General features: G+C 39.5%; 1 protein-coding gene across 1 annotated transcript in view; it reads left to right on the top strand.

The window, feature by feature from the left end:
• otog (otogelin) overlaps positions 1-13,951 on the top strand; it is a 45,656-nt gene that overhangs the window by 15,140 nt on the left and 16,565 nt on the right. The window contains exons 18-30 of the mRNA XM_044029604.1: positions 933-1,007; positions 1,231-1,274; positions 1,495-1,660; positions 5,910-6,017; positions 6,722-6,860; positions 7,184-7,318; positions 7,434-7,580; positions 8,776-8,895; positions 9,277-9,393; positions 9,805-9,961; positions 10,075-10,101; positions 10,742-10,957; positions 13,212-13,490. Coding sequence (XP_043885539.1) covers positions 933-1,007; positions 1,231-1,274; positions 1,495-1,660; positions 5,910-6,017; positions 6,722-6,860; positions 7,184-7,318; positions 7,434-7,580; positions 8,776-8,895; positions 9,277-9,393; positions 9,805-9,961; positions 10,075-10,101; positions 10,742-10,957; positions 13,212-13,490 — 1,730 coding nt within the window. The remainder of the gene's footprint in view (positions 1-932; positions 1,008-1,230; positions 1,275-1,494; positions 1,661-5,909; positions 6,018-6,721; positions 6,861-7,183; positions 7,319-7,433; positions 7,581-8,775; positions 8,896-9,276; positions 9,394-9,804; positions 9,962-10,074; positions 10,102-10,741; positions 10,958-13,211; positions 13,491-13,951) is intronic.

The raw sequence follows: 13,951 nt of genomic DNA, 5'->3' as shown, positions 1-13,951 counted from the left end.
CAGACAACAGCATGATTGCATTCAAATTGTGTTGTTTTAGTGTCATGTTCAGAAAACGATTGAGTCAATGGCCAAGTGTCCTTGTTCTTGTCTGCCTTGCCATTGTGGAGGTTGTTGTATGGCACTCGACCAAACAAGTCCTCTTAAAGTGATATTTGTATCTGCTCTGAAGTTTAGGTCAGCCTTTAAGTGGAAAGTGCTGTATCTTTTCTGCAGACGTTACAGAGCCAGCAGACCTTGTTAATTGTGCTCTCCCTTTTAGCCTGCTCTGCCCTCAACGACATGAAGCTTAATTCCTCTTAAATGTCCCAGGTTTTTACATCCTAGTGCAGTGCGGAGCCTTACTTACCATGTGATAAAGTTACATTAAGGAATCCTCTGTGAAACCCCCCTTTCATTCCCACTCGAGCCAGGGACGACACAGATATCTGATAACCAGTGAGAAAGAATTCGTAGTACAGAGGCTGATGTGTGCCGCTGGCCTATATGTTACAAAGGCTTTCACCCTCCTGTTAAAAACAGTTAACCACAATATAGATGCACTTTAATTACTTCTATTTTTTTTTCTTAATTTCATGAAATTGTTTATTTTTAGAAGTTTATTTTTTAAAATGCTAAAAATATAATCTGTAGCATTTCTGCATTAGGACATCGTACAACTATGAGACTTTGTTAAAAAATAGAATAGTAAAAACATTTCCAACACTGTTAAAAATGCATACAAATCCGTCTATCTATCTATCTATCTATCTATCTATCTATCTATCTATCTATCTATCTATCTATCTATCTATCTATCTATCTATCTATCTATCTGTCTATCTATCTCATGCTACCTCGAGAGCACCAAATTGCACCCCGGTAAAAACACACAAAAACAGTCATTACAATAAATAAGTGTGTGTGTGTTTGTGTACTGTGTGGTTTTTCAGGAGTGAATGTCCCTGCAGTATCCTTGGAGCAGATTATGAGCCGGGAGATGAGATCCAGACGTCAGCAGGTGTTCAGTAAGATCCTCCTCCCTGTTTCTGTCATTTTTACTGAAAACCTCAAAAAGTATTTCTTGTCATAAATGTCAAATTCTCATTCTCACTCTGTCTGTCTGTCTGTCTCTTTTACAAGTTGTAAACTGTCTTTATGAAAGTTCAGCATTTCATTTCATGAATATTCCTAAACCATTTACATTTATTTACTTTCATCATGTCAGGCCTCTGTGATTTTTTCCTGCAGGCTTTGTCTGAATGGTAAACTGGTGTCTCAAACAATGGACAGTGGTAGGTCACTCATTTAAAAGCTTAACTTCTGCAGGAAGATGTATTTTGTTTTGGTTTATTTGAGAGGGAAAAATAATGGAATGATAAACCGTTCTTAAATTTGTTTTGATAGTGGCAAATAAGAGCAGCGTTCTGAAATTCCATTATTTCTCAAAGACACTGTGGAGTGTTTCTTGTATAGTGTCTCGCTAACCTGTGATTCCTTCTTCTATTCTTGCAGACAGGTTGTGTCCAGCAGGTCAACTTTACCAGAACTGCTCCGAGGGGGAGGATGACCTCCTGCCAGGAAGGGGTGTTGCCTGTGAGCGCACCTGTGAGTCATATTTGCTCAACCTCACCTGCTCGACACATGAGCCCTGTGTGACTGGATGTACCTGCCCCCCTGGGTGAGTGACATATTACAGTTATTTATGAATCATTGTGTATGGAAGTTCATGACAGGGTTTTCTGCATCATGACAATTATGTATTATAAAAAATATGAAATGCATCACTGGCAAATACATTTTAGTGCATTACCAAAATGTATTATGAGTCAATATGAGTCAATTTCACACAGTGTCATCACACTTTCCTAAAAAAGCATGTTAAAAAAAGTCAAATATATTCATAGGCTGTTGCTCTTACTGATCTAAAAACTGAAACTACCAAGTCACATTTGTAGATCATTTTTGATTTTTGCAGGGGCTCCATGTGTTTACTGTTGTCTTGACTGGAAGTTTGCTGCTTTGACCCCTCACAGCAGATGGAAGAATGCTGAATCTGCAATTGTTTTTCTGCCACAAATCGCATCATGAATGTATTACAAAATGAGCAAGTAGTCATGAACTTTAGTTTTCTGTGCTGTGTTTATTTATATCTGAGATCCAAAGTGACAACATGTTACGTCAACCTCACTTTTGTTCTCAGTATCTTGTGATTAGACTGTGAACTCTAATAATCCCAAAGTGAATCCAGTCAACATTCAGCCACATAACAAAGTAGTTTTTTAAGTTTACGTTTACTTACGTTTACTGACTTTTGGCGTTTGGTCAGACACTTAATTTGAAAGCTGTTTATTCATGGCTGATACCTCTTAACGGTCTCTAGATTTTCCACAGTGGACAAAAGTCCTCGAAATCCGCAGATGACGTGGGCAAACTTCACGGAGTAAATTACAGTAAACTGATCCCTCTAATCGCTCTGGCTGTCGGCCTGCAAAGCGGGTTAAGTGGTTTCATTCTGTGACATTGATCAAGAGTCATCCTGATTACAAAATGAACAGGCGGGGGTCAGTTCTAACATATCCTAGTTTATGACACTTCTGCACAGATTATGCAGTAAATCTGATTAATTGTAGAGCCGTGCCAGGAGAGACAACAGTGGTCTTTTGTCTTGCTGTTTAAGAGCTTGGGCTGGCTGGCGACACCATGGAGGGCTTTGTGTGATCTGTGTAATACTCTAAAGTCAACTCAATTCAAATAAAGTAAATGTTTTTATCCTTCTCTTGTGACCGATTGCAGCAACATGAAGAGAGTGCAATGCCAAAGGATGCGATTTAAAACCAGACAATAACACAACATCAAAAGTCAAGGCTATTATTTATAATCTATATGTAGACACACTCAACTAAAGTGGACTAGGTTGTATGAGGTTTGCAGAAAATCACACATGATATGATGCACATGTTAATATGCAATGAAGATGCTTCTATCCATAAATGAGTGCTTTATGCTACTGATGTGCTTTGTCCTATAAATAGCACCAGTTTGGGTTTTCTGCCTGTTACTCAGACAGTGCAGTGTATCATCTGACATAGTGAAACACACACAGGAAAGGTCAGTTGTGTCCAGAGATGCCTCGCAGTCTTCTCAGCCCTGCGTCATCTATGCCAACCTCACTGGTGTGATTCATTTAATCCCCTTCACCTCTTTAAACTCTGTGATCGTTGCTATGACAAGCCGTCCATAAATGTCTAACTCGATATCCAGAACACCAGTCCTGGTACACGACAGTGTATTTAATAACTCCCTGAAACATGAGAGTACTGTGTATGAAGTAACTGATTTGGTAAATATGGACACAAAAAGGTTTTATTAAGCCTGAACGTTCCCTGATGACAGCAACATAAAATGCAGTGACAGCGAGATGGGTAAAGCTTTCACTGGTGACATCAGTCAGGAGTCAGGAGTTATTTATAGACGCTTGTTTTTCACAGTTTTCAGGGAACTTGACAAGTATCATCATCATCGTCAAGCTCAAGCTCAAACTAATATGGTGGAATTGACATGTTTAAGCAATTTATAACAAAGCATAAACACATACTGTATACATATATATACATCATTTGTACGGCTTTACAATTAAGAAATCAATTCCACCTCAATTAAATGATTAAGTATAACATTAACTAATTTTAACTCGTGATATCAAATGACCACTGTGTCCCATATCTTTGTTAATGCCAGGAGCTCCCATTTACTGCAACAGTACAAGTACTATAGTTGTGCAGTAGAAGTACTATTCCACGTCACTCTTGGTTTTAAGGTGATTTTCTCATTTTGCTTTGCTGTTCCTTTCCAAAGCAGACGGTAGAAAATAAGAAACTGCACATTTGTGTCACATTAATGCAATATTTAAATCATGGAAATCTATTTGTACCTCAATTCAAACTTATTCGACTGCAGCTGGACGTAAAACCACCGACAGGAAATAATTAGCAGAGGTGCTGACAGGAGAACCAATTGTGTCTTCATCCACAATGGCACACTTTGTTTATGATCATCCACTCATTTATGAATTCCTCATTCGGTGTCATTAGTCCCAGTGAACTCATTTGAACCTGGAATTTCAGGTGCAAAACAGGAGCATGTGGCATATCCATCCACTCTAAATACTCCCCATGCGTCCACAGATTTCACGTGTACCACCTAAGGCCAGATTAGAGACCGCAAGTCAGAGTTTTTTACACTAATCACCACCTATACATTGATTTATTTGTAACCACTGCCACACTATTTACACTGATCGTCATATGAGACTCATATATAGACATGACATCAGAGAATATGTAAATAAAAGGCGTGGTTAAGCCAGATCCAATCTCATGTGTGTCGAAGTAGACTCATCCAGGATGTTAATCCTGGTCTAAACGGGGCCAGTGACTCGTTAGAGAGATTGTGCTGTCACATCCCAGAGCTAGAAGAAAAACTTCCTTCCACTGTACAAAATCTAATCCCGGTGCTGTTATCTTGTCTTGCTGCTGATATGATCAGTGGACAGTGGAGCCACAACATTAGTGTCCTGCCAATATTCCACTCAACTGTTAATCATAAGATTTCACCCATTTGGAATAGTAAATACAGTAATAGTTGAAAGACACATGAAGATGTGAAAGTCAATTACCTAAAGTGATAGAAACAATTCACATGTTTGTTTGGCTCATGTCCCGTCTGCTGACATGGAGGAGGCGGGGTTTACGACCTGTGAAACTGCAGTCAGCCACCAGGGGGCGAGGTTGATGTTTTGGCTTCATTATTATGGGCTGTCAAGTCATCTATCTTGGTATACAATTATTTTATTTCAACAACCAAGGCATTATTTGGCACAGAGCTTTTAGCAAAACCAGCAGAGAATTGAATTGTTTACTCCGATCCATCCCACTTACTTATTGTTTTATTTTCATGAAAAATAAACCAGAGCCTCATCATACCATCACTGATCAGCCAGTTACTGAAGGCTGTTGACAATCATGGGACTCTTTCCACTTTTGTTATCTTGTAGGATTGAACATGGTCTCCAGTGGCTCTGCATGACCTGGCACAAGTCCACATGCATAGCAGGCTGCACTCAACCTGCTACACCGCATGGCCGCCGGTCATCACACCATATAGCAACATCTACCACAGTCACTTTTGATGGGATTGAGTTCAAAAAGAGAGCTGCGCTTATGAGTATTTATTCATTATGTGCACATAGGTCAGGAGAAAGAGTGATTGTTGAATCTTTGATCAGAGTAATTGATACAGCAGCTTGGCGGGTGGATAAAGGGAGCTGTTAACACAGTTTTTATCTGGGGTGTAACTCTACTCAGATGAACCTGAGGTTTGTGGCAGCACCATTCAATGTGTCACTTCATTGTCTGCAGCCTCGCCAGTTGATATAGCTCAACCCTGAATATTACAAGATACCTATCTGCTTCGTCTCGTAGGGTGGAAAGCGAATGGAGGCACCCAGACAAAGACTGTTTCTCTCTGTCTCTCTCTGAGAATCCTAATTGTCTGGTTTTCTCATGTACTAACGAGTGTTACAGCTTTTCATCTGCAGTTGCTCAATAACGGATCACGCCACTGTTCACCTGCTACAACAATTAAGTCTTTTCTGGCATCTTAGCACCACAAATTGGTCATTGTCCTGATTCCCACTAACGACAAACAAAGCAAACAGAATTCAATATTTGCTCATAAACAGGATACACCAAGGACCTGGTGTCGTTTGCTAATTATGTAAATGGTTACATGATTTAACCCAAGAAAGCACAATTGTGCATCATCAGAATGTCGTTGTGTTGATCTCAAAGTACAACATCCAAGCTTGATTTTTGGAATCAACTGTGGAACAATTTTATCCATGACCAGATCTCTGTGTTTGTTCCCAGCCTGCTGAAACATGGAGATGAGTGCTTTGAACCTGTGGCCTGCCCCTGTTTGTGGAAAGGAAAGGAGTATTACCCAGGAGACAGAGTCTCCTCTCCCTGCCATGAGTGGTACGTTCAAGCCATAAAGTCAGATAAAATATCTAGATAAAATAGTCTGATGTTATAGAACCTTAATGCAGCTCTTTACTACAGTTTACTAATGTATCTATATCCATTCTCCATCATTCATATCATAGTTCAAAGTCAATGAATAGGAACTGGACTGTTGCTACTGATTGAATGACTTTTGGTGTACGTTGTATGTATGTTGCCTTCTACAATCAAATGGCGAAAGTATTTGTCAGAATAAGACAAAACATACAGTCATGTTTCAAGTCATATTCTTGCCTGAAGCCTTTGAGTCCTGAGATAGTTAGAGCAGCAGAAGTGGCCACCTGATATCCATAATTCTGTTATCACAGGACAGAAAAAAAAATGCCTGGAAAACAGAGCGGGCCCTTGTTTGACTCTTTGATTCCCTCTGCTTCAGACTGTTCACCACTGGTGAAAGGAAATGTCCTCCATGTGATCTCAGTCATTCTCCCATCCCTCTAATTCTTCTTCAACTCATAGCCAGGGAGGAAGATCTAGATGACAGTGTAATAGCTCAACAAGCTGTGATTCAGCCTTTGACAATTCACTGGCCACTTTTCCGCCTACTGTAAACCTGAGGGTCTTGACAAAAGAAGGCCATTAGATGTGGGAAAAAAAGGCCTTTGCACCAAGTAGGGACAAGTTGATGCTGAATCACTCAGGTTTTGCTCTCTTTGTAGTGTTTGCCAGCACGGAACGTTCCAGTGTGTGTTTCGTCCATGTCCATCCATGTGCACGGCTTACGCTGATCGCCACTACAGAACATTTGACGGCCTGCTGTTTGACTACGTTGGTGCATGCAAAGTCTATCTTTTAAAGGTATTTAATGTGTTTATAGTTAAATAATGGAACCTGGGAATGTGCATGCATTAGTGCAGGAACTAAAACAGATTGTGATGTATGTTGTGTGTGTTCCCGAAAATAAGAACCTATTAAAACGAAAATGAAAAAAGAAAATGGGAGAATTTGTAATTATCAGTGTTTCTAAAAGTCTTATTCTTGTTTATAAATAATCAAAATACTTTTATAGACAATAAAAGTGCTTACTGATAAATTAGTTAGTTAAAATGCAGATGTTTTTGTATTTGTACAAGCCTTAAACTACTGTCATTTACATTTTATGTTTTCTTTGAACTTCTCAGAGTAGCGAGGGTGTGATGCTCAGTGTTACAGCCGAGAACGTCGACTGTTTTGACAGTGGAGTTATCTGTAGGAAATCACTAGCGATCGCTATTGGACGATCCTTCATAGCCTTTGATGATGACACTGGAAAGCCGGTAAGAGTCACCTTTAAATGCAATTGCAAGTTCTTACCTGCTGCTCACTTGTTATTGTCCTGACAGCAACATGTAAGAATAATTCTATTAAGGTTAAAATGCTTTTTTTATGTAGAATCCATCCAGTGTGATTGACAGGAAGCAGAGGATGTTCATGTGGCCGGCTGGATACTTCACAGTGATTCACTTCCCTGAGGATGATGTCACCATCCTCTGGGACCGCAAGACCACAATCCACATCCAGGTTGGACCTCAGTGGCAGGTAGGACGCTGGTTCTGTTACTTTTTTTGTGGAATGTGATGGTAGATTGCATTTGGAACAACAATTTATTTATTATTATATACAATGTAGACCAAAGGTGTCAAACTGGCGACCCGTGGGCCGCATGTGGTCCCTCAATTGATTACATGCAGCCCACCACTTCTTATCACGTTACAATGAAAACATGGGTGATAGACTATAGGCAGAATATAATACTAAATATATTTTATTTATTTTTGTAATATTAAGACATTCAGTTGTAATTGTCGCATTATTACAGTTACTACATTCAACACTAAATTACATATATAAGCTTGTTTACAACATTATTATTGACTTAACTTTAGATTAATTTAATAATGTATTAATTTTCCATCATAAACATGCTTTTATTGTGAAGTATGCATATTTTTTGAACGCATGTCTCATGTAATTCTGTGAATATCTTTATTGCGATATTATAATTGAATATTGGGTTATAATATTAAGCTCATATTGCCCACCTGCTACTCAACAGTTGTTTTTCCCACTTTTTTATCTTTTCTCGACCGGCCCCATTGGCCCCCAGTTCATTTGAGTTTAAGACCCCTGATTTTGACCCTCTACAAATGAACTTATACAAAAAACACAGTTTTGTTGATTTTTCTTTTTTTTATAGCTAGATTTAAGAATTAAAATCGAGTAGCTCCTATATGTCCCCTCTCTCATTCTCCCTCTAGTCTGAATGGACATCTTACACATCTCAAAACTGTAGACACTTATTTATTGATTTATTTGTCATGTTAATGAACAACAATAGAACATGTAAGATGTAAACCTACTGGATTACACCAAGTATGCAAATTTACATCCCCTTCCCCCTACGAAGGTAACCAAAAATACAAAAAAAAGTGTAAAAGTATGCATAAAACACTGATAAAATATACACACATACTAATTCTAATTTCTAATTCTAATAAACAATGGACAAATAACAAGAGGCTTACATGAACTAAAATGTTCAGTAAAAAGGGATCACAGTTCTTGTTGTGTTTAACATGAGTCTTAAAAGTGTCACATTTATGACAATCCATGAACAGTGTAGTGTATTTTTAATTCTTAAAACCTTTGTTAAAACAAAATGTTTTGAATGTGAAGAGGAGGTCAATATTTGAGAAAGCATCCAGCTGAAGGGAGATGTTGGTGATGTGTTCAGGGGAAGCTGAGCGGGCTGTGCGGAAACTACGACCTGAAGACAGTGAACGAGATGCGGACGCCGGACAACATTGACTCCTCAACACCGCAGGAGTTTGGCAACAGCTGGACCGCGGCAGAGGTTTGTGTCGCCTGCATCGTCCTCACTTTCATTTTCAACCACGTTTGTCATTGTGCTTGTTCCAGCACTTGTTCGTGTAATATGACGCTAGTGAGAGATGTTAGAAGATGAAAAGGAGGACAGTGTGGACACAGTAGGAAGACAGGGATACTTGGTTTCCATGCTTTGTAACCTCTGCCAAGGAGGTTATCTATCTTGTTGATTGATTATTGTTTGGAGGTAATCCTGTCAAAACTTATTTTAACATTGTACGACAATGTGAAATTATGTAATTGTGGAGTCATTTTTTCCCCCTTCCCTTTGAAAAATACACTTTAATTTGATTAACAAAAGTTAAGTTGATGTGCAATCTGACCGCTCTGTGCATGCGTGTGTGTTCAGTGTGTGAACAGCCCCGACATCAGACATCCCTGCAGCCTCAGTCCCCTCAGAGAGCCTTTTGCAAAGCGGCGGTGCGCCGTCTTGCTCACTGAGGTCTTCCAGGCCTGCCACCCAGTGGTGAGTAACTGAACAACAACTACAGCCCTCAACCCTAGTTGCTCTGTTTGTTGACCTCTGACTGTCTTTAATTTACTGTTAATGAGTGCCAGAGTTTGTAATTGTCAAACTACTTCTATAATATCTTGAGTATTGCTCATCACCTTAGTTTGAAAGGTGATGTCCTTTTTTTTCTATATTAGATAACATTAGATTAGATTAGATTAGACTAAATTGACACTACTCCATAGAAATTCTCTGGTTACTGCAGCAAAAGAGTAAGAGGTGAAGTGTCATATGCAGAATATATTAAGAAATAAGACAAAAATATGAATATAAAAATACAAATACAAAACAAGAATCAAATTTTTTTTTTATCTAGAAATCAAAAAAGCAAATTTTTGCTTAATTGAACTGCTTTATTTTGTTAAGGTGGATGTTACATGGTTCTACATGAACTGCCTGGCAGACACATGTGCCTGTAGTCGTGGAAGTGACTGCGAGTGTTTCTGCACCAGCGTGGCAGCGTATGCCCAGCGCTGCTGTCACCAGGGCGTTCCTGTCGACTGGCGCTCCCCGTCTCTGTGCCGTAAGTAACAAATTATGAAGCAGCTAACTAATAAGCACATTAAAAAGATGTGTCTTTATTTTGAAGCTTTGTACCATGTATTTATTTTATTTACTGTCTTTATTTCGCTGCAGCCTATGACTGTGAATTCTTCAACAAAGGTATGGCAGTGTCTACATGTCTTCTCTACTACTATTTTTAATTTCATCCCATATTTCTATTTCATAATCTACTTCTTGACCATCTCTGATTAATAATTATACTTAAATTGTTCACAATTTTCATTAGTGGATAATTCCCTTTTCCAGGCCAGTGATTTATTCATCTGTTTCTGCGTTTCCAGATGAGTAAACAACAGCATAATTAGGAATTACATTTAGATTGGATTGGAAAAAACATTTAAATTTATGCACTTGGTAAACACAGTAAATCTCAGTTTTTTCTTTCATATTTTTTACTTTGGTTGAATGGCAGTGAAAGAGTTTGTGTGAATGTTGCACAGTGAGAAAACAACAGTGCTTTCATTAAGTTTCTACAATTTTATTTACTTTTTATTTTTAAAGCACTTTCAAGCTTAAAGGTTTTTATGTGTAGAATTTAGGTGAAATTATTTTAATTTGGGAGAAATGAAGGATGAAATATTTATACTTTTTTCACCTGAGTGGAAATAAGTAGCTGCCTGAAACAATTCGTCAAAAACATAAACATTAGAACTGAGTAGTGTTGCTTAAGTAAATGAGCTACAACTGCATTAACAGTAGTAATAATTCTTGCTGCACTGACATGGCGTTCTCTCTGTAGTTTTGGGGAAAGGCCCCTTCAGGCTCATCCCATTCCGGGATCGCAGCACTGTGTTGGCAGCCAACAGGTCTGGCGGCTCGGTGTTCCTCCAGCGGGTGAACATGACCACCAGCACCACCAGCACCACCAGCATCCTCAGCAGCAGCAGCAACATCGGCAGTAGCATCCTGTCACAGTTCATGATGACGCCAGGCCTCAGCAGAGCCCGACCACACGGTGAGCTGATTTTATTTATGCTGTAGGCTTCGACTTTATTTACCACACTGTGTGTTTCGTTATTATCATATTGATAATCATCATTTTAGAGCAAAAGGTCCACTGTTAAATCTATAAGAATAGTTTTGTGGAGAATGTGTGAACATTTTGCATTACTGTAGTAGTTTTTGACAGACGTTGATTATGTTCTTGAGAGTTCTTGGATTTGATGTCCAACTCCAAGATCCAAGAAGCAGAGTATCAGATGTTTGCATTTTTACTGTGTCTAACAGTTTTTGCTCCTTTTGCTCTCTTTTAATCTGAGAGTTTCAGAGATCAATAGCAGTTACCCAGTGTTCATCTAGTTAATCTAGATGAGATTAACTTTCATTGGCTTCCACTGAAAGACATACAGAATGAACATTAGTAGCAGACATCTTTAAAATTAGGCAGACACGTTGAAAATCAGCAGCCGACAGGTTGAAAATCAGTGACAGACGGGCTCAAAACAAATGTTAATGCAGAATCCTGAGCTACAGTCTGTTCAGTGAGCCAAGGCTCCCTCCCTGACCAGAGTCAAAGATGTGCAGCTATCTGCCTTGATCGATTGAGGTAATAGGAAAAATGGGGGACAGACGAGAGCTGGGGGACAGAAAAGATGGGAGAAAGGTGAAAGAGGGAGTTGAGGAAGGGACAGAAGAAAGAGACCAGGAGCAGATATATAACAGTTGCATTAAGTTATATGTTTAGAACAGTTCTGAGTCGGTTTTTGACATGTTTATCGTACTACAATGTCATTTATACAAGCAGTAGCATCGATTGTTGAAAAAAAATACTGATTTCAATTTTAGTCATCGTATAATAATGATGGCAATACTACTATTGCCTCGCAACTGGATGTGGATCCTGCAGCTTGCAAGGTGAGGACAAAGAGAGAGCACGCGCAAGAGAGAGAGGGAGAGAGAGAGAGAGAGAGAGAGAGAGGACAGGAAGGAAAAGCACAAACTAGGGAGAGAAAGAACAAGATTTATGACACGTAATAAAGTCATATTAAGTGTGATAAGGGAGTGAGTGTGAGGGAGTAACTGTGAGAGAGTGAGTGTGAGTGCACCACAGGAGTTCTGCCAGCAGTCTAGGTCTATAGCAGCAACACTAAGAGATGGTTTAGGTTTCCCGGAGCCAGCCCTAACATTATGCTTATCAAAAAGGAAAGTTTTGCGTCTTAAATACAGAGAGGCTCCGCCTCCCAAACAGACACTGGGAGCTGGTTCCACAGGAGAGGAGCCTCATAAGTGAAGGCTCTGCCTCTCATTCTACTCTTATAGATTCTGGGAACCACAAGTAAGCCTGCATTTTGGGACCAAAGTGATCTGATGGGATAAGCTAAAATAAGTTATTTCATGATGGGGCCTGATCATGAAGAGGATTTTAAAATGAATTCTAAACTGTACAGGGAGTCAGTGTAGAGAAGCTAACACTGAAGTGATATGGTCTCTTTCTAGGTCCTGTCAGAACTTGTGTAGCAGCATTTTGAATTAACTGGAGGGTTTTAACAGACTTTTTGAAACATCCTGATAGTAACGAGTTGGAATAATCCAATCTAGATGTAAGAAATGCATGAACTAGTTTTTCAGCATCCTTTAAGGACAGAATGGTTCTAATTTCCATTATGTTCTGCAGGTGAAAGAGTTCTGGAAATCAGTTTTATGTGTGAATCAAATGACATGTCCTGGTCCAAAATAACGCCAAGGTTCCTCACAGTGGAACTGGAAGCCATGGTTATATTTGACTTAAAGTGAAAATGTATGTCTTTGAGACATTCCTGGATTTGAACAACCTGATTTATTTCATCTGGTCTCATTGATAAATATAGCTGTGTGTCATCTGCATAACAATGGAAGTATATGTTGTGTTTCTTATAATGTATTGTGTAAAAAGTATAGGCCCAAGCACTGAGCCCTGTGTAACTCCATAATTCCATTCTGTGTGCAACAAATGGAATGGAATTTATCAGATAAGTATGGTTTGAACCAGCAGAGGGCAGTACCTGAGATCCCAAGAGTCTGCTCCAGTCTCTGTAATATAATTTTATGATCAGTGGTGTCAAATGCAGCACTAATATCTAACAGGACAAGTATAGAGACTAGACCATTATCTGAGGCCAACAGAAGTTCTTGTGTATGAGTGAATGTGACGAAACATCCCAGTAGCTGCTCTCTCGTCACTTGTCTTCCTCTTGTCGTACAGATGAATAATTATTCTAGCATCTCCACAGACACGTCACGGGTTTCCTTTGAGGCAGTGCACAGACCAAACTTCTTCCTGTATGCAAGCCCCAGTGGCCAGGTGAGGCTGGCCAAGTGGGAGGAGAGTGATGCATTCTGGGATGGGGCCACCTTCGTTCTCCACAGGAACACCTGGATCCCTGGCTATGACTCACTGGAGTCCCACGCAAAACCTGGCTTTTTCCTGCACGCCACACTGCCTCGACTCCACCTGCTCAAATACAGACATGCTGACATTTTCCGCAAGGCCACGCTTTTCAGACTGACAGGTCAGCAGCCCAGAATGAGGAATGGGTATTGAACATGATTCAATATACTTCTGTGTCAACACTGTTAATTATCTGACAAAGAGGCAGAGACATTACTAATCTAAGAGGTTTATTGTTGAGGTCTGAGCTATTTATTTGTCCTTACTCAACCATCAGTGATGGTTCAGCAGGTTTTTCTTAGGGTTCATTTAATCTCCTCTTTCTGCTTAAAGGTCGAGACTAGTGTAGCTTGAGCAGCCAGACTAATCTCTGACGCTAAAAATACAGCAGCATTTGTTTTAGTTAATAGAAAAGAGAGCAGCACTGGCAGATTGGATTTCCTGCCAACAGCAGTGAATGTGGCAAAAGTTCAGGGATGAAGTCCAGCGATCAGACAGAAATTAATGGCTTTCTAAATTTATCACATTACTAGTCAGTGAAAACATTTGTGGATCATTTTCAATTCTTGTACATTAGGTAAT

This window comes from Solea senegalensis, linkage group LG7 (assembly GCF_019176455.1).
Source record: "Solea senegalensis isolate Sse05_10M linkage group LG7, IFAPA_SoseM_1, whole genome shotgun sequence".
NCBI classification, from domain to species: Eukaryota; Metazoa; Chordata; class Actinopteri; order Pleuronectiformes; family Soleidae; genus Solea; species Solea senegalensis.
The sequence above is the reverse complement of the archived record's forward strand: the minus strand, read 5'-3'. Positions and strand labels throughout refer to the sequence as shown.